The 22,067-nt window shown below is 35.7% G+C and overlaps 1 protein-coding gene across 3 annotated transcripts in view; it reads left to right on the top strand.

Annotated features, from left to right (window-relative positions):
* Positions 1-22,067, top strand: part of CECR2 (CECR2 histone acetyl-lysine reader) — a 161,541-nt gene that overhangs the window by 82,667 nt on the left and 56,807 nt on the right. For 2 of the 3 annotated variants that reach the window (XM_074194957.1, XM_074194956.1), the window contains exons 2-3: positions 13,685-13,779; positions 21,191-21,374. In XM_074194957.1, coding sequence (XP_074051058.1) covers positions 13,685-13,779; positions 21,191-21,374 — 279 coding nt within the window. Of the gene's footprint in view, positions 1-13,684; positions 13,780-16,380; positions 21,375-22,067 lie in introns of those variants that run through there. The other variant, XM_074194958.1, reaches the window with a different exon arrangement.

Raw genomic sequence — 22,067 nt, 5'->3', positions numbered from 1 at the left:
ACTATTGTTTTTTGAGAAAAATTGCTAACTTTGGGGAAATCAGATAAAAACTAAATTTAAGACCACCCTCATGTACTGAAATAAATTCCACATGGATAGCCTAAATACAAAAAATCGTGGCACAACAAGACAAGAAAGGAAAAGGAAAAAATCATATATTTGAATTTTAGAGAAGATAAAAATTCCAAAGCAGCCAAAGAGAAGAGGGAAAAAAATGAGCACTCTATGAAATCAGTATAGCTAGAATCAGAAGAAAATACATGGAATGCATAAAAGCACAAACAAAACTTTATATTAAAAGTCTTTGAAAACATTTGACATTAAATAAAAGTAATGACCTTATAGTTAAAAGGGAATGTATGAAAATGAATCATTTGCATTTTATTAGGGGGATAAAAACCAACTGTTTTCAGAGCCTTTTATACTTTTAAGTATCAAAAAGATTTAAAATGACTGGTTATTTATACTGTAGACAATATAAAATACCTGGGAGTAAACCTTCCAAAACAAACTCAGGAACCTTATGAACAAAAATTATAAAAAAAAAACTTCTTATACATATGTAATCATATTTAAAAAACTGGAGAAGTTCTAATTGTTTATGGGTGACCAGAACCAATATAATAAAATGATAATTCTACCTAAACTAATTTCTATATTCAGTGCCATCCCAATTTTTAAATTTTTTTTTACTTCATTAGAAAATATAACAACAAAATTCATTTGGAAGAACAAAATGTCAAGAATAGCAATGGAAAAATGAAAAAATGTAAAAGAAGGAGGTTTAGCTATTCTAGATCTTAAACTGTTATAAGGCAATAATTATCAAAACTGACTAAGAAGTAGAATAGTAAATCAGTGGAACAGCAACAAATAAATATAGCAATCTTGAACTTGACAAATGTAAGGACATTTTGAGGATAAGAATTTGTTATTTGGTAAAAATTGTTGGGAAAATTGGAAGGCAGTAATGGCAGAAAATTGGAAGTTATGGGGATGCTCTTCAGTGGGGAGAATTCTATCTGAACAAGTGATATGATTATTGTTATAGACCATTACAGTGCTATAAGAAAGGATGAGCTTGATGATCTTAGAAAAACATGGGTAGGGCGGCCAGGTGGCGCAGTGGATAAAGCACCGACCCTGGAGTTGGGAGTACCTGGGTTCAAATCCGAACTCAGACACTTAATAATTACCTAGCTGTGTGGCCTTGGGCAAGCCATTTAATCCCATTGAAAGAAAGAAAGAAAGAAAGAAAGAAAGAAAGAAAGAAAGAAAGAAAGAAAGAAAAACATGGGTAAACTTGTATGAAATCATGAAAAATAAAATGATAACCAAGAGAATGTTGTATGTAATAATAGTACTATTGTTTTAAGAAGAAATGTGAACAACTAAGTCATTTTGATTATTAGAATTCATGAATTTATATGTCATCTCTATGCAGGAGCCATGGTAATTTCACTTGTTAAATTCAATTTTAGTATATGTGCTGCTGAAGCAAGCCCCATTTTGACCATTATAAATACCCAAATTAACCACAAAGCATCTGTAGAGGAAGATGTGATCTATCTGTATCCATAGAATGAACTAAAAAAAAGAACTTTTAATGTTTTTTACATTCAAACACATTTGTCTAATGGTAGCCATCTCTGAGGGGGAGAGGGAAAGGGGATAAAAAGACAAATTTACCTTATAACCATATTTAAAATAAATAGCAAGTTGTACATGATATATTTTCAGTTTCATGTGCTATCATCTTTATGCTGTTACGGAAATGTTTGTTTTATTCCATAAATATAATATTAAATTTAAAAATTAAAAATCGAAAACTATAAATAATTTTCAACAGTAAAAAAATAAAATGATGGAAGGTCTATGAGTGGTTTTACTTTTGTTATTGTTGTTGGCCTTAGGATAGGATATAAATTAGAGGAGCAGAAGATTAAACTTCAAGGAAAGAAGGAAGAGGAGAGAAATCACTTACTTAAAAGAGAGTAGTGAGATGAGTTGTCATGAAAAGAAGATGTGAAGAAAGGAAAGCACATAGTTTCATGTGAATCAGATATAGGAAGATTGAACACAATCACACAAAAACAAGCAGATCTCTTGTTTAGAGACACATTAAACTCAAAAGTACAGGCTATGACCAAAGGAGGGGAAAAGATAGGGAGGATTAAAAGAGAAAGAAGACAGAATAAGAAACTAGCATCAGGAGAGAGATGAAGAGAAGAGCAATAGCTGGTAGGAAAAACTCCCTCATCTATCACTTGCTTATTTATAAAGAGGGAGGTGGGAGCAAAGAGAGGAAGGTAATATAGTTATCAGTCATAACTGGATATGAATGGAATGGATTTATTCATAAAATGGAAGAGAATACCAAAAGAAAATAGAAAACACAATCTTTCAATTGTGGTGCTTACAAGAATCACACTTCAAACACAAAGATGCACATACTTTAAAAATCAAGATTAGCAATAATGATTAGAGATAAGATTACAGATAAAATATATAGGGAAAATTACATTAAGCCTAAAGGTATCCGACGTAACATCAATTATCAATGCTTTAATACACTAATAACCTAATATTCAACATACCAATACCATAGTGTATAAATACTTAAAAGAAAGGTTAACGAGAGGGAGAAAAAATTGCTACTATAACTACGTATAATGAGTGAATTGTTAGAAATCTAATGAAAAGATAAGCAAGAAAGAAGTTAGAGACTTAAATAGCAACTTGAGAAAAATTCGATATGATAGATCCCATCTCAGTTATATATAATACATTTTAAAAATTGACCTATTGGGGCATAAAAGCCATTGCCTAAAATGTAGAAAAGCAGAAATACTAACCAGCTCATATAGTGGTCAATTACAATGCAATAAAAGTATATTCCATTAAAAGATTCTAACTCTGGCCTCAACTCCCAGCTGAATTTTCAGAGCTCATCACAGAGGCCTCTGCTGACCAGATCTTGTCCCTGAAGTCTGCTGGGTTGCATGTGGCTCCCTGGACCTTCTTGGGAGCCCTTTACTCTTCCTGCCTCTAGACCTTGACTCTTGTAGGCTCCCATGGCAGATGCCCATGGGCTTTTTGCTTTTTTTTTTTTTTTTTTTTTTTTATAGTTCTGGGTTGGAAGAAGATACTTAGTATAGTTTCTCATTCATTTTCTTGACCATGATTCAGTCTAGTGTAAATTTAAGGGTTTTACTGGATTTATGACAGGTGGGAACTGCCCTCAATTCAGACATCCATCTTGGAAGTTAAGTCTCCATCTTACTAGAAAGATTTTGGTCAACAAAGAAGTATGAGAGCTTATGTCTGCCTCAGCCAGGAACTGTCAGGGCTCAGACTCTTAGAAGGAGTCTATTATGCCAAGGGTCAGATGAGTGTTCTGGGCTCCCTCCAATGGGGGAAGGAAATGGGTGAGTTCCAGGGAGTTGAGAGGGGGGCAGAAAATCGTCATTGGTAGGAAGGTTTGGGGTAAAGAGGGAACATTCCAGTAGATTTTGGATAAAGTTGGGCTGGAACAGATAGACCTTGGTGGGTTCATTAGTTCACATAAATAAGTATATGTTTTCCCATAAATATTAGGTATATTAAAGTTAAATGTAAGAAAATTTCACATCACTGCTTTCTTGAATAATCATAGTGTTCTATGGGTCCCCAAAACTGATTTTTATAAATTTCAAGTTTCATGAAAAATGTACAGATGCCTGTAATTATTTTTTATAACCACAAAAAAAAAAACTGTTTTCTACTATTCTTTTGCAGTCTTAAGTAAAATGTCTTCCATCCTTATTTTAAAATATGGGTGCTCCTATCTATTTAAGAGCTTTTGTTGTGAAAGTATTTTACAAATTGTAGAGCAGTTATGTCAAAATAGAATCACTGCAGACTACATATTGACTTAGGAAACCACAACAGCATTACCATATATATATATATATATATATATATATATATATATATATATATATTTTAAAACTGGTTCTAGAGGTAGTTAGATGACAAGTAAACATATCCCCAAGCCCTTGAGTTAGGAAGATCTGAGTTCAAATGCAGCCTCACACATTTAAAATATGGTGTGACTGACCTCTGAGGAGGTCACTTAAATCTCTGTTTATCTCAATGCCCTCAACTGTAAACAGGGATGATAACAGCTATCTCCCAAGGCTGTTGTGAGGATAAAATGAGATAATATTTGTAAGGTGCTTAGCAATAGGCCCTGTCCACAGGGAATTTATAGTCTTCTAGAGGGAATGAGTTAGGCCTCACCTGATTTAAGTAAGTTTAGGGCTTAAGATTCCTCTCTCTCTCTCTCTCACACACACACACACACACACACACACACACACACACACAGACAAAAAGAGAAAAAATAAACCACTGCTTGAATGTGGGTGGTTCTTCACACAGCAATGGAATACATAAATAGCCCTTGCCTGGAGTCCTCCAAGACAATCAAATCTCACAACAGCATTGGAATGTAACATGGATCTAAAGAAGTAAGAACAAAACAGTAGTCATTTCTAGATGAATAAAGTTATTTTAAAAAAATGTTAAGAACTTAGCCTCAAATCATGCTAAAAAACCTAATTGATTTAATTAAATCATTCCAATCTCTTTGGTAAAAAAAACTTAAATAAGAATCATAGACAATTACACATAATTGAAAGGACTCAACAAAGAGCATCCAGGGGAATCTAGGAATAAGAAAGTCCCTATGTATGCCAAAAATACTTTTGGTTTTTTTTTTTTTACTTAAAGATTTTATTTATTTTGAGTTTTACAATTTTTCCCCCTAATCTTCCTCTCCCCACACACACAGAAGGCAGTTTGTTGGTCTTTACATTGTCTCCATGGTATACATTGATCCAAATTGAGTGTGATGAGAGAGAAATCATATCCTTAAGGAAGAAACATAAAGTTTAAGGGGTATTAAGATCAGACAATAAGATATCAGGTTTTTTCCCTAAATTTAAGATAAATAGTCCTTGGCCTTTGTTAAAACTCCACAGTTGTTTCTCTGGATATAGATGGTATTCTCCATTGCAGACAGCCCCAAATTGTCCCTGATTGTTGTACTGATGGAATGAATGAGTCCATCAAGGTTGATCATTGCCCCCATGTTGCTGTTAGGGTGTACAGTGTTCTGGTTCTGCTCATCTCACTCAGCATCAGTTCATGCAAATCCCTCCAGGCTTTCCTGAATTCCCGTCCCTCCTGGTTTCTTACTAGAACAGTAGTGTTCCATGACATACATATATCAGAGTTTGCTAAACCATTCCCCAATTGAAGGACATTCACTTTTGATTTCCAATTCTTTGCCACCACAAACAGGGCTGCTATGAATATTTTTGTACAAGTGATATTTTTACCTTTTTCATCATCTCTTTAGGGTATAGGCCCAGTAGTGGTATTGCTGGATCAAAGGGTATGCACATTTTTGTTGCCCTTTGGATGTAGTTCCAAACTGCTCTCCAGAAAGCTCCACCAACAATGTAATAGTGTCCCAGATTTCCCACAACCCTTCCAACAATGATCGTTATTCTTCCTGGTCATATTGGCCAATCTGAGAGGTGTGAGGTGCTTTAATTTGCATTTCTCTAGTAAGTAATGATTTAGAGCAATTTTTCATATGTCTTATGGATTGCTTTGATCTCCTCATGTGTAAATTGCCTTTGTACATCCTCTGATCACTTGTTAATTGGGTAATGGCTTTTTTTCCCCAAAATTTTACTCAGTTCTCTGTATATTTTTAGAAATGAGTCCTTTGTCAGAAATACTAGTTGTAAAGATTGTTTCCCAGTTTACTACATTTCTTTTGATCTTGGTTACAGTAGTTTTAAGTGATGTTCTCCATCTCTTCCTTAGTCATAAACTGCTTCCCTTTCCATAGATCTGACAGGTAAACTAGTCCTCAATCTTCTAGTTTGCTTATAATATTTTTATTTAATATTTATTCTCATTTTGTACAATTTTTTTATACATTAATAAAATATTCTTAAGAGTAAACAAAATGCCCCCTCCCCCAAAAAAATATAGACTCACTGCTCTGCCTGCTTCTGTTTCCTGGATCTGGACTGCCTTGGCATACTGCTTGCTGTTTGCCCTGAGGGTTGGGCTTCCATGTGCTTGCTCTGGCAGAGGTCCCCCCGCTGTTCCCCCAATTTGTGCCCAGTGTTCCCCAGGGCATAGGTCAGGTAACTCCCCCACTGCTGTGAGCCGCTCTGATGGGCCACCCCTCTGGCGGGCCGCCCCTCTGACCCCGGGGAGCAGAGCCTTTCTGCTCTTTTCCAGGTTACCTTGAGTAGAACTGCCTCACTGGATCCCTCTGTGGGTTCTGTCTCTTGAAAATTTAGTTAGAGACCTTAGTTTAGAAGTTTTATGAGAAAGCACCTAAGACACGATCCTCTGCCCCCTATAATATTGTTTTTTATGTCTAAATCTCATATCCATTTGGATCTTTTCTTGGTATAGGGTTTGAAGTGTTGGTCTAATCTCAGTTTCTTCCATACTAATTTTCAATTTTCTCAGCAGTTTTTATGAGAGTTTTTATCCCAATAGCTGGACTCTTTGGGTTTATCAAACAGCAGATTACTATAATCATTTCCTGTTATTTCACCTAGTCTATTCCACTGGTCCACCATTCTATTTCTTAGCCAATACCAGACATTACAAAATAATATTAACAGCACTTTTTTGTGATAGCAAAGGTGATGGTACAGAATTAGAAACAAAGGAGAGGTCAGTCGGTTGGGGGTAAGGCTATTTTGTAGTTGAAGCACATTTTAGGAATTAATCATATGCTGCATAATCTCACTACCTTTTATTTTGAGACTTTGCAGGCCTGGGTTCTTTATGGAGGGCAATGTCAGCCACTTAGTCACTTCCTACTTTCTGAACTTTCAGTTTCCACTTACAGAAGTTTCTAGGGCAGGAATGTATTGCTTGCTTGTTTGTTTGCATTCCCAGTTCTAGAACACTGCCTAGCATATATACAGAAATGCCTTTAATAAATATGTTTTTATTCAGTTTCATAGTGTCTTCTGGAGGTGGTTTCACTCTTAATACTGTGGATATTTTGCTTTAATAATACTACCTGCCTTGGTCCTTTGTCATGTGAAGGTAGAAAGATGTTAAAGACTTTTCATAAATGAGCTGTAACAACAGCAGCAAAGAAAATAATCCTGTTTTACTCTCATCGGCTTCTCTAGAAGTTGTAGACTGAGGAAGAGGACTAGCAGTACCTCCCTGGGAAGAAAACTTCAGATTCTAGACTCAACATTTTATATTCAAAGAAAGGGCAAAGGCAAAAGGAGGTGAATGTTGAAAAGTGAATGCTGACTGCTTCAGTCTAACACTTCAAGCTCTAGGATGAATTATAGAAAAGAATAGGTTTTTTACTAAATCTTTTTTTAAAAAGACTTAAAATTAGCTGTTCTTCAGAAAACCTCTGAAAAGGTTCTTTTTAAGTTTCACCCCCTTTTCTTTAATTTTTTTTTAACAATTTCCTCTGATCAAGCAATGCCTCAGTCCTTCATTTCAATAGCTGAACCAATTTACTTCCTCATGACCTAATATCTTAAAGATGTGCCTAAAGAACATATTCTGTAAGAGATCTTAAATAAGATTCCAAATATTTTTTAGGTATTAGAGGAGATAAAAAGGTTGGCTAGGACAGGGTCCCTACTCTTAAGGATCATCAGGTTTGGGAAGACCATACATACACACATAGAGTTTGTATTCTGAGGACAGTACAGGCTAGTTTCAGAGAAGCTCATCGCTCATAGATTGCCTACCATATGGGGAATATTGGGGGGGGAAAGAGATGTGTACCAACCCAGAGAGATGAGAGAGGGGTAGTGGGATCCTCCCTCAGGAAAAGTAGGACCTAGACCAATAAAATCAGTGCTGGGAAAAAGAATCAGATGTCTTCTCTCTACATGAGATGGAAAAAATCAAGGAAAAGGCCAGTAATACATTTTCAAGAAGTCTTTTATTGATGGGCAGGTGATGCATGATGAGCTCTGGTAAATCCTCCACATGTGATCTATTCAATATGCTGCAGAGCTCCTCTGATGCTCTGACCTTTTGTGCTACCAATGCTGCCCTGGAGCCAGGCCTGGGTTATTTATCCTTCTGAGAGCTCCCTCATTCATTAATACCATTTCACACAAGTCCTCTCTGGTTATATGCATCAACCTGCTTTTACACTGTTTACATCTTTCCATTTCTCTTGTGATTGTCTGAAATTTGATTTTTCTAAGAACATAATGTTTAATTTTTCTAAGTCATTTGGTATCTTTCAGAAAATATGAATTTGATGAAATGAGACATTCCCTTTTGAGTACAAATGAATTTAATCAAGAGTGGGATCAAAAGTTGTTATTGTTTTTAAAAAATTAATTTCTGAATAAGTTGCTGCTGTCCCCCACATACTTTGTAATAAAGTTTTGGGATTTTTTTAAGGGAAGAAACGGATAGTTTATTAAAGTAACTCAATACATGTATGCAACAAAGGAAAGGGGAGAGATATTTTCTCACTCTTCTCACAGTCATTTCCAGATCTCTTATGATAGAGGCACCCAATGGCAGACTCAAGGGACCTGCTTCTGGGAGATAGCATTCTGCATGTATTTGGGAGGAGTCTCTTTCCATTGACTGCCTAGCCAGACCTGCCACTATTTTAAAATTTACTTGATGGAGCACACAGGCTTACAAGTATCTTTTCTAGTGCATCCTTAAGGGAAAGAACTCACCAAGGGCTTGATGCTGTAATTAGGAAGCCCTAGAGGGCCACATTGTCCATTACCTTTAACCCCTGGTGCTGAGAAAGTCTTGATATATTAGTCTTATTTTCTTTGTCTTCTTCAGCTCTTGAGTGAAGGGAAGAAGAGTTCCAAATCTGGGAGTGGGAACTCCGAAATGAGCTATGGTGATCTTAGAGCCCCAAATTCCAGGCCAGATGTTACCTCCAGCCCAGCTTGGGAATCAAGAGAAATCAGTGTCTCTGAGACACAAGCCCGGGGGACTCTGGAATTTGATGGGAATAATGCTGTATAGGAACTGAGCTAAACTGTGAATCTAATCCCCCTGCTCTAGACTGAGATCTGCCTGGGATATTATTTCCTTCCCACCCCCCCACCCCCAGATATTAGGGAGAGAGATATTAGTATATTTTCTTCTGTTAGAGCTTTGAAGTAAATATTCCTTTGTAAAGGCTAGTCTGATTTAAAATTGGGGAAATACTATTGGTAAGGCTAGAATCTTAGTTGGAGATTTTACTCCCCTCAGCCTCACCTCATCAAGATACTGGAGAACCCTGGGGAAGGATGGGGAACTGGGTAGTTCTGATTTCAGTATGTTGATTTTTTGCTATTGACATTTTTTTTATAATTCTATTCTCCTGGTTTATCAGTGAATGGGATAGCTTTGAACCCATAATTCTCCTTATTAAGTTTTAATTACATAGTTCATGATGAATTTATCTCACAGTAACTACATAAGGTAGATAGGAAAGCTGTAAGCATTTTAGAAATGAGTAAACTGAAACTCTGAGTGACAACACCCATAGTTACATGGCTATTAAGTGTGCCACCCAAGATTTGAACCCAGGTTTTTTGCTCATCCTACCTTAACACCCTCCACCCTTCTACCCAGGTCACTCACTTGAACCTGTTCTCACCCTTGGTTCTCAGACTGTAAAATGAGCATAATAGCCACCTACCTCCCTAGTTGTTGGGAATCTCAGATGAGATAATTATTCCTAAAGCACTTAGCTCATTCACTGGCACCTAAGTAGATCCTTAATAAAAGTGTCTTTCCTTCCTTCCTCAATGATAAACAATCACCACATGGTTTTTCTATATGTATTGCCAATCATAAAATTTTCAGGTTCAAATGCTTTTTTTCAACCTACATATTTATTAGTTTTGTTATTTTTCAGATGACATAAGACCAAGTGTATCATATTTTGTCAAAGCACGTGGCTTCTTTATTCATTCTTTATTTCATTTGCTGGGCAAATATTTTCAAAATTATAAAACAAAAATGTAATTGGGAAAATTTATTATCAAACTGCTTCATAAATGCTATTTAACTTTATATTTCAGGATTAGAGTGTGACCATGAGGACCTTGTAGTGTATTTGGTTTTTCAAAATAAGACTCTGAATACACAAGAGTCAGGAAAGTTTTTGGTATAAAATGTATTTGCTTCATCCTTATCCACCAAAAATAGTAATTTCTTCTTTTAACTCAAACTTCCTTTAGAGCCCTTTGGTGTGGGGAAGCCTGATTGAATTTCAGTAATACAGAATTATTATTGTCTTGCCCCATAAAGTTCAAAGAACTTTCCTTGTAATAGATTTTTTTTTTAGTTTTTTACAAAGGTGTCAGCGGTTTAAAATTGTAACTCCTCATTCATATTTCTCAACTTCAAGCAGTTCTGCAACATAAAACAAATCACATCGCAATATGATCTTTTTAAAACTAATATGTGATCTGTATTTTGTTCTAATTGAGCTACAAAAGCAGTCACAGCCTTTCTTTCCATCAGTAACAGTATTTGTGAATTTTAATTTTTCTGTATTTGTATGTCTGTGTATAAGATTTTATCTTATGGACCAAAGACCATTACCTTTTAATTTTCTTAAAAAAGGTATCTTATTATGTAATTTTGCTATCTCTTATATTATTTTTCCTTAAGGATATGATTTTTCTCTCAACACATTCAATTTTGATCAATGTATAGTATGAAAACAATGTAAATACTATCAGACTGCCTTCTGTGGGGGAAGGGATGTGGATTTGGGGGGAAACGTAAAATTCAAAAAATATATATTTTATCTTTGGATTTGGGGCTTATACTTTGTATTCTGTAGATTCTGTTATTTGTTACCTTTGCTTAAACTATTTTCAGCTGTTCTGATAGATTGTCTTTTTAAATTGGTTATGTGGGGCAGCTAGGTGGCACACAGTGGATAGAGTACTGGCCCTGGAGTCAGGAGGACCTGAGTTCAAACCCAGCCTCAGACATTTAATAATTACCTAGCTGTGTGACCTTGGACAAGTCACTTAATCCCACCATTTTACAAAAAAAAAAAGGTAAATTGGTTGTATATTTGTCACAAAGGGTTATATTGCATTAAAAAAAATAACAGTTGTCAAATTTTTGTTTCATGTTATTTCATATCTTATTCATATATTAATAAATCATGTAGAAGCTTGTGGGTTTTTTAACCAGCTTACTGTATTTGTAACCAAAGTTATTTTCATAATTATAACTTGGTTACTTTTAAGTTCTACACAAAGATTAGTTAATTTTGAATTTATATAATTCACTTTCAAATGTGGGGAGTAGCATCTGAGTCAAATCATATATTCTCACTTTTGCAGATTTGGATTTGAACTCTATTTTCATTTAATAAAGCAGATGAATTTATGTGGTAATTATATTTAAAAATACCCAGTGATTTTGACCAGTCTCCACTTTGCCCTGTCAGGGAGAAGGGGGAAGTCAGTAACTCATTTGAAAACTCTTTTAGGAGACACTTGTCATAACTAGACAAAATCACAACAATTAGACTGAAAGAACAACAGGTCCAGAATCCTAAAGAAAAACACTGAGGGGAAAAAAAAGAGTAAAGTATTAACAGTGTTTGTTGCAACTTAGTTGGAAATGATAAGACAATTGTCTTCAAAACTTTGATACTGGCCTTTAAAAAAAAAGGTGAAACAGACTAGATAAGCATGAAAGAGAAACAACTAAAACTCTAGTGTTTGATAACCCTGAGAAGCTTGGCTTTTGCTCCTGTCCCCAGGGAAGAGTAGACCAGAAGACAAGGAAAGGTTCTGCTGCCAGGCCTGCCTCCTCCTCATTTAGAAGAAGAGAACAGGGAGGCCATCCATCATCCATCCCTTCACTCACACATATTCAGCTTCTGAGACCTGGCCTGTTTTTAAATCTAGAGGACAAAGTATTACATAAGAGATGGATACACACACACACACACACACACACACACACACACACACAACACACACACACACAAACACAAACATAGGATGTTTGGAACTGCCAGTAGCTTCTACTACAGTGGCTGCCTTTCTAGAGAGCAAATCCATATGGTGTTGTAGGAACTAGAGAGCCTTAGGGGGTCTTCAGCTGCTGGTTTTTGCTGCCCATGTTAGAAGAACCAAGGCAGGAAACATTTCGGACTTCTTCCTTCCCTAGAGTCCAAGAAAGAACCCTGATATGAACAGTGTAACTGAGTTCTTTTTCCCTACTGACTCCTGATGCCTTCCCCCAGGGCAAGCCAGGAACCTAAAAAGGTGAGAATTCTAAGGGCCAGACTCTTGACTCCCTCTGCATCTTGAGTACTCAGGAATTGGCCAGGCCATTACTAAATCCTTTTAGCTGGCCCTGGGACCTAGGACACCATTCCATTTCCTGGTCACTTGAAAATCTTATTTTTATGTAATAATACCCTGCTTTTTTGGCTACCCATTTGTGACCATGGGCAATACTCAAAAAACTGATTTTCAGTTTCTTTAATATGAGGATAAAGATTTGGATTGTAATTAGCTCATTATCAAATGTGATGATGTATTTAAAAGCTTAATGTTCTATTAATGTCACTTGTTATTATAAGATTACTGGGGCAAAGGACCATGTAATTGGTGTTAAGATCTGATGGTGATTGGCAGTCATAAACTGAGAACTGTTACCCAGATTCATAGGTAGTTGAATCATCTGTGTTTTGTGACTTCTTGTTATGATTTATTTAAAGTGTGTGCTAAAAGGGCTCATGAGAAAATTGTTTGCAGTCAACATTACAGACCCTTGCCAAAAATAACAATCTAGTTTAAGAATTGATGACACTTTCTGACCATATTACTTCTGCTCAAACAGTAGCATTGTCTCTTTTGGGTAGGCTGGTATTCCCTAGAAGAATATTCTGCTGCCGTTTTCACTTGGAGCTTTGAGACTGGTCATCCTAAAGCCTTCAAGGAAGACAACAGCATTTCACCTACAGTTAGTTTTCTATTAGTACAGACATTACCTCATTTTCCTAGGTGATGCAAGATGAAACACAATGCTTTTCAGACTAGTAATTTTTCATTAATTATATAATTGTAATATCACCAAATAAGGCTTGCCACGCACTAAGTTCTGAGGCTATTCTTTAAATCTGAGACAATAGTCTTTGCTGTAGGACCAACAATATAACCAAAGTATACTTTTTAATTAATCAGATGTTTATTTTTCTTTGTTTACTTGATTGTCATTAAAATAAGCATAGTCTTTAGCTCTTATATCTAACAATGATAAAATTAAAGGGAAAAGATATATTTCCTTCTTTTATCTTGTCCTTGAGTAGGAATGAGACTTGCTACCCATGAGTTAACAACAGTATGCTCCAGGGAAACTGGGCTCCAGCTCTGGGTTGCCCAGGTGTCTGTGGGGGCAGGGCAGGGCTGAGCCATCCCAGGAGCTCCTGCTGCTGTCCTAACCTTTAAGCTGCTTGGAGCTTCCTGCTGCTAGTGGGCCAGAAGGAATTTTGTGAAATCACCATCTGTGTTTGATCTTGCAATCTCTCTCTCTCTCTCTCTCTCTCTCTCTCTCTCTCTCTCTCTCTCTCTCTCTCTCTCTCTCTCTCTCTCATTCTCATTAGGAATTAGAAGCCGCCCTTCATAGGGATGACGTGGAGTTTATCAGCGACCTGATCGCCTCCCTGCTTCAGGGCTGCTATCAGAGGAGGGATATCACGTGAGTAATCTTTTGAGTGAAGTATTTCTTGGGAAGGAGAGCAGTTTACACTTTTACAAGATTTCGTAATTCCCCAACAAATCACAACCAGTCAGTAGCCAAAAACTACTTCACAACTCGGTATATGCAAATAGATTCATTGTTGACAGTTAGTATTCCTCTGAAATAAGGTATACCTAGCTGTTGCAAGCAATGGATCTTATACCACATTGGAGTAAAATGAATACAATACGTCTAAAGGTATAATAAATACAGTTTAGCAGAGAGAACTAAAATCCAATGTTCATTGATTGATGAATGGTTAAACAATTTGTTGTATTTTACATTCATAGAACGCTGCTGCCCCCAAAGAAACAATGACTATAGGTAAGCTCAGCAACACCAATATAAGCTGAATTAAGTCAGCAGAACCAGAAAACAAAACATTGACCTATAGCACTTGTCAAAGAAAAAAAGAACAACAAACTGGAATCCTAATGTAATAATCAAACTTGACCTCAGAGTCAGTACTCCTTTGCAAATGTAACATAAGTTACATTTGGGTACAGAGCACTCCATGGGATTTCAGATGTTGAAAAATATGTTGGCTTTTTGTTTTTGCTGGATGAGTTTATTTTTCTCTATTCTCACAAGGGATAGCCCAATGGAAGAGGGAAGGGACTACAGGATAACATCAAGAAGCATAGGCAATATAGAAATAATAAATAATAAAATAATAAAAATATTTAATAAAAATTAAATATTGCCTTCTTTCCTCCTGGTCTTATTCACTGGCCTTTAAACAAATTAATGTGACAGAATTTTACATAATTTACAGGATTGTGGTTTTTAAAATATCCTGCAAATAAGATTCATTGTTTCTTCAGGTTTCATATATGAGGAATCCTCAATGTTTATTAAAATGAGTCTCTTTAACAGTACTTTTTGCATTCAAAACCCAATGTGTTTTCCAAATGGATCTTACATTTTATAGATGAAGAAATTAAATCACAATGAAATAAAAATGAATTCAATACGTCAGGTATTCTATATTATAATATTTTAGAATTAGGAGAGTTCATTGATCCCAAACCTATATTTTATATATGAGAAAACCACAGAGGTCACTTAACAGATGTCACACATTTGGTACTTAGATCCTGGACAGAAGAGCAGTGTTGTGTTTTCTTTTCTTTTCCCAGTATATTTCTTATATTTCCCAGCTTTATCTCTTCTCACTTGATTCTGGGAAATTGATTTGTGAATAGAAATGAGTTACCACTCACATTATGTTTTCTCAAATTAAAAGTCAAGTAGGAAGGAGAAGACTTAATATGACCATTTTCAGAGATAGTATCTCTGATGCTTTATACACATTATCTCAAAAGTCTTAGTCTGTTAGTCAAAGACTAACAACTAGTTTAGTCAAGACTAAACTAAGTAGTAGTAAAGTAGTTGGACTAAAGTAAAACTAGACTAGATTAAAATTGGTCATACTATGACTTTTAAAGCAGTCTTATAAAGATAAAGCTGTGAATTGTGTATGAGAGGTTCAGACTCTTCTTAAATTATCTTGTAACTCACTCTGGTCTCAAAACACTTATTAATTACCTAGCTGTGTGGCCTTGGGCAAGCCACTTAACCCCATTTGCCTAGCAAAAAATAAAATAAAATAAAAAAGAAAGAAATATGGAAAGGTCCTACCCTTAGACTAACTTGACAGTGAATTAACTGAGATTTTGGATTGGCTGCTCAATTTTACTTAATGTGAAAACTTGAATCAAGTTTGACTTACTTGATATGTTTTGAATAATGATTTTTTGGTTTTAAAGTTGAGTCATTTAAGTCATTTCTGACTCTTTGTGACCCCATTTGGAGTTTTCTTGGCAAACATACTAGAGTGGTTTGCCATTCCTTCTCCAGTTCATTTTACAGATGGAGAAATCGAAGCAAACAGGGTAAATGACTTGCCATGGGTCACCTAGCTAAGGAAGTGCTTAAAGCCAGATTTGAACTCAGGAAGATGAGTTCCTGACTCTAGATTAGGCACTCTATTCACTGCATCAAAATTTGGCCCCAGAATATTATCTTAATATATTGTAATTTTTTTTACTTAGCAGTCCTATAGGTTGATTCTATGTAGTTTCTATTTACACTGGTCTCACATTTTGCCTGATATTTAAGGAAAGAAAGGTCTTTTTATTCCCATGTTAGGACAAATCAACCTTTGCAGGCTACTTTTGTTTTGACTTAAATGTAATTGAATGCCTGGTTAGATGTGGATTCCTTAGACCTCTCCTCACCTCCATCCCACCTCCAAGCCAGACTCCTTCCCCAAAAAGCTTAATTGTTCTCTTTTAAAGTTCTGTGCTTTTGAGTTATTGTATCTTACTATACTTACTGTATAGTCTTTTAAATTTGAAAGCTAAATTATCTCATTTGACCTAATAGTTATTTTCCTTCTATTTGCTGATCTTTCTCCTTATAGAATCCAGTTATTTAATAGTCCATGGGGGGAGGTGGATGATAATATATACAAATATATATATATATATATATATATATATATATATATATATATATATATATATATATATATATATATATATGAATACACACACACACACATACACATATATATCAGAAATGTATATTGCTTTTTAAAAAAAATTGTATCACATTTTATTGTCCAATTAATCTCGATTGTCTTTTTAAGTTAAGTCTTTACTTCTTACACATCTTGATTGTACTGGAAGCCATTACCAAACTAAATATTTACGTTTTTCTTGCTTGGCTCTAACTGTTCCAGGAAGACACTTAAAAATACCCATTCAAAGTTCCTGATGCAATACAGTTTGATACTAGAATCGGAAGTTTTGATCATGATGTTCCCTTACCATAAATTACTACCTCTACCTTAACTATATAGCATAATTTTGTATGTCATTCAATAAGTAATTTTTACTCACACATTTATTATTCATAGCATACTGATGTGATTCAGCTAACATTAAGTGCCAGGACTATAGACCTGGCACTGGGCTCAGCACTGGAGATTAAAAAAAGGCAAAAAAAAAAGTATACTGACAAGGAGCTCACAGTCTAATGGAGTTGACAACAATAAACAACATATATGAACAAAATCTATAGGGAATAAGTGGAATACAGTCACAGCATGAAGGAATAGCATACTTAGGGGACCAGAAAGCCTTATTAAAGAAACTAAGATTGAAGGAAGTAAGATGGGAAGGAGATGGAGATAAATGTGAGAAGGGAGAGAATTACAAACATGCACATCAGACTATGGAAATGCTTCCCAGGAAGGGCAAGGAGGTCAGTGTTATTGGTATTTAGAGGTGAGACAGTTGGGGTGGCAATAGATTATGAAAGGATTTAAATGGCTAAAGACTTTATGCTTGATATTGGAGTGACTGGGAAACACTAGGGTTTATTGAATGAGGGGTGGGGTGGTTCCCCTGGTAATTTTGTTGGACTTGCAGCTTTAGGAACTCCACCTGATAGGTCCGGCTTGAGGGTCTAGAGTGGAGAGAGAATTTGTCAGGAAGACCGGCCAGCAAGGAACAGCAACGTAGGTCTCATAGTATTGGGGCAGTGAGGATATTACAAAACAGGATACGGACTATGAAGGACTCTAAAATTCACCATAAGAGAATCAAGTCTCACTAAGTGTAAAAAAATTGAGGGAGCCAGAAAAGAAGATAAAAGATAAAATCTAGTTTATTAACTATTCCAGAGAGGACAAGTAGGGGGCTTTAGAGCTTGGGCATGGGGAAAGGTGTGGGTTGAAGAGAATGGAAATAAAAGCGTATATGTGGTTTGTGGGGGGGGGGTGTCTGAGAATAGGGTTTGAAGAATGGCAGCTGGGATTCAAAATCAGTGGGAAGGGGAGATTAATGATGGGGTAGAAGAATATTAATCATTGAGACTTTTTCTTTTAAAAGTCATATTTTGAATATCCATTAGTTGTTGTCATTTAATATCTTGATGGTCTGGAAACTTTAGTTGACTGATTGTCTGTTATCTGTGGGGGAACGACAATATCCCTTTCTCAGAAGGCCAGATCGATTAACAATGGAATTCCTACATTCTCTAGACTGGTTTCCTGATCTTTGAAAGGCAAAATAATCTAGGGTAAAAGAACTGGATTTAAGAGTTCAAGAAGAACTGGGTTAGAATTTCTACCTCTTGCACCTTTTCTAATTGTATGACAATGGACAAATCACTTAACATACCTCAGTTTCCTCATCTTTAAAATAGTGGTGATATTCATTATATTTTCATATTTATTTCAGTGTGTTGAGGGTCAAATGAGAATGTATATTTATATAAAAACACTTTACCACCTTAAATATCAATAACTATTATTAGGAAGAGTTATGGGACAAAGTTATTTGTCTCATAATAATGCTTATGTAGGTACTCTACTGGTTAGTAGATTTAGTGTCTCTGAGTTTCTGTGGTCAAAAATTAATCATTCTGAGATCAGCACAGTGATAAGACCCAGTGAACCTAAGAACTTAGTGCTTGCTCAAAAGCATTCCAACTTGACCTTCCTTCCAGAGTTTGAGAACCCAGTTATTTGGAGTTAGACTCTAGTAGGCAAAGAACCAAATGTCACATCACTACTATCATTTCTCCAGAAATCCTCTAACTCCCAAAGTACCAGACTGTTAAACTTGTTAAGCTCAGTAAATTTATTGGTATGAAGAAAGGAGGTAAGTAATGTGGGGGTGGAGAGGGAGGAACTCCCTAAAATTGACCTCCCCTAGCCTTTCCAAACTACCTTACTTGATTGCTGAATGATAATAGCTTCAGGCTTTTCCCTCTGCTACTGGGGGAGGGGAGATAAATAGGACAATGGTCCACTTTGGAACCCTGGAGCTTTTGCCTGAAAGAAGGGGGTAGTAGTCCCAGTTGTGCAAAGAACTAATGGGTCTGGTAACAGTCTGCTTAACACTTAAATATCTCCATCACTATTTTTGAAGCAATCAGCTGGCATCAAAATTGAATGTAAGCAAAAGATTGCCTAAATTGGTTAGTTCATTTTATTGATCTCTTCAAGTAAACTATAAAGCCACTTTCTCCTCTTCAACATCCAATTTTCCCCTGTATTTAATACTTACTTTGCTCAAATAAAGTAAGGAAATTTGTAATTATCTTAACTCACTGACACTTGAGAAACTTTTTCCCTCTTTATGTTGTTACACAGCTCTTATGAATTCTTTAAAATTTGTATCCTTATACAAAGTTTTTATAAAAATGCTGTAGCTAAAAGAGAGGGAGGGGCACATCTTGTAAGTAAGGTAAGATGAGGGTGTCTTATGAAAACTGAGTATAACTGGGTTAATTGAAGCAACCATATCCAAGAAAAAAGGAATCCCAAACATGCAGTTCTAGGAGAGAAAAGGAGGCTTTCAGACAGCCTGTAAGCACAAAGAACACTGTTTATAAGCACAGAGGTTTGCTTGGCTAGTATTTTTGCATACTTTCATTTCACTGTTTGAATAAGAGAGTTCTCCCTCTCTCAGAGCAGCCTGTCTTCTTGCTGCAATGAAGCTGCTGCCCTCCCCCTCATGACATCAGACTAGGGCTCCCAGAATGATGCAGTGTTTCAAAATCAGCAGCTTTCCTTCATTGCAAAAGATAAGGGAGGAATGAGAAGAAAGACCTTGTGTAACTCATCAAATTGCACCTGGTAGTAGGAGAAAAAATTTGTAAATAAGCAGTTTTTTCCACCTTTTGTTTCTAAACTAGAAAAAGTTCCTCTAATTTTTTTAACACCTTGATTTTTTCTGTGTTTGTTTTAAATATCTATTTGAAAGGAGAAGAGTTTCTGATGCACAGAAATTGGAGTTTTGAATGTAATTTGAACAATGGAAATAAATTTAGTAGCCATAATATAATTTTTAGATCATGATTTTATAGGCTTAGGGTTGATAACCTAAGATAGCTTTTGGAAGGCTGCTTCCTTGTTTAAAATAAAGAAAACTTAATTCATTGTTATTTGCTATCAGGTTTTTTTTTTTTAGTCTTTTTCATTTTCCCTTATAAAATAGTAGATGCTATTTTGACACTTTGTGTCTTTTTACGTGGCAATTAAGTGTCAGAGTGGGCAACAATGATGATCATGAAAATAATACAAGACAATAGCAGTTAGCATTTATATAGTGCAAAATACTTTACTTATGTTAATTTATTTGATCCTAGATAAACCCATTGATAGAAGACAAGACCCTACTTCAGAAAGAACTGATTTCAAATGTTTCCATATAGGTTTAAGGGCAGCTAGGTGGGTGGATAGACCACTGACCTTGGAGTCAGGAGGATGGTAATTGGAATCCAGCCTCAGACAGTTGACACTTAGTAGCTATGTGACCTTGGGCAAATCACTTAGGCCTAATTGCCTCACCTGCAGGGCTATCTGCAGTCATCTCCATTCATATTTGGCTGCTGCTCCCAGTTAGCTCTGAAGGAGAAAGTGAAGCTGGTGACAGCCCCCCTGACTCAAATCCAATTCAAGTGCTTGTCATGGCATTGCCTCCCTGATGCTGGGGTCTTCTTCAAGAATGAAGGTCAAAATATCATCATTATACATTTACTATCTGGGTGACCCTGGGCAGATCATATAACATTTGTTGCCTCAGTTTCTTCATTGGGTTGTTGTAAGGTTAAAAATGAAATGTATTTGTTAAGTACTTTGCAAACCTTAAAGAGATATTGTATTATATAATTTTTGGTTCTTCCTTACTAATGAATTCAAAAGTATATATTGGTGCTTACTTTAGCTATTAAACCAATTAACATTATACAGTGAATATAATTTGTCATGAAAAAAAGACTAATATTGAATGAAATTCCACTAATGTTATAGCTACTGAAATACAGCTGAAAAATAGGGCAACTTTTCCTTATCTAGGCTAGCAGTCTGCATAAGGCATAGAATAAAATTTACTCGTTTAGTCTAACCAGATTTAGATTCTTAGAGAAAAAGGAACAGTCCTTTACAGTAACACGTCTGATGCTACGAACATATGTCTATTCATTAAGTACAGTAATTAGGGAAAATCACTTTTTTTGCTTCACCATTTATAAATTGGAACACTACTAGGCATGTTGTAAGTTTTCCTTTGATTTGAAAGAAATATTGAAGCACTCCAGAAATTCTCCAGATCACTTTGTCTGCCATAAAGGTAGACATAAACACATAGGTATTAATTAGCATACTGAGCTATATTTAAAAAATATAAAGAGGTCTTTTGGATCCTTTTTATCATCCCATGTTGCTTCCTAATTGAGATGTCTGCTTTATCAGTGCCAACTTCCTTTTATTTATCACCTTTCATTCCTCCAAATATCCTTTTCCATCGTTATCATATGGTAAATTTTTTATTATTGGGAACTCTTTGATTAGGTCTCAGACATTCCATAGCTACCTAGAAGACATCATCAACTACCGCTGGGAACTTGAGGAAGGAAAACCAAACCCCCTGAGAGAAGCCAGTTTTCAAGACCTACCTCTTCGTACTCGAGTGGAGATTCTCCATCGCCTCTGTGATTATCGACTTGATGCAGATGATGTCTTCGATCTCCTCAAGGTATCTAACTTGCCGTCTTGGCCCTAGAGGAATAAATGACAATACTTAGAAATGGGGTTAGACTATAAAACAAGGAGAGAGTAAAGTAATGAGAATTTAGAAGTTAATTTGTTTTGCTTTAATGGGATCCAACATCTGAAAGCTGCATAGATGACAATATTTTTTACCGAAAGAGTAGTTATATTGCTTTAAAAAGAATGTGACAGCGATTGAATTTTTTAGTTTGGACCTATTAGACAAAAACTGTGTGTGGGGGGGGTGGGCATAAAACCTTTTACCACCTCCACATAAAAATATAAGGTTTGTCAAATTTTATTCCTCTTCTTATTAATCAGAACATTAAAATCAATTGAAAATTTAGTGCAAAATGCTGACTTGAAAAAGTAAAGAAAACTTAATCCATTCTCTCCTTTGTCTCTCACCATCATCTTTAGTAGGAGATTGTAGAGGGAAGATAGAGCTCTAAAATCTAATGTTCTCTGATCTGAAATAATTGCATGCGTTGGATAACTTATTCATTTAGATTTGCCCACAGTTACATTAGAGGAAGATTGTTGGAGGAGGGACCCCACTGCAAATTGTTAGCTATTAGACTGTGTCAGAATATAAGTTGCAGGTTAACATAGAGGTACACAAGCAATATGAGGTGGAGTTTTCACATTATCTTATTCTATCCTGTGATAATAACTTTTT

The sequence above is a fragment of the Macrotis lagotis genome, chromosome 7, assembly GCF_037893015.1.
Source record: "Macrotis lagotis isolate mMagLag1 chromosome 7, bilby.v1.9.chrom.fasta, whole genome shotgun sequence".
In the NCBI taxonomy this organism is placed as follows: Eukaryota; Metazoa; Chordata; class Mammalia; order Peramelemorphia; family Peramelidae; genus Macrotis; species Macrotis lagotis.
Note: the sequence above shows the minus strand (reverse complement) of the source record. Positions and strands in the feature narration are given on the sequence as shown.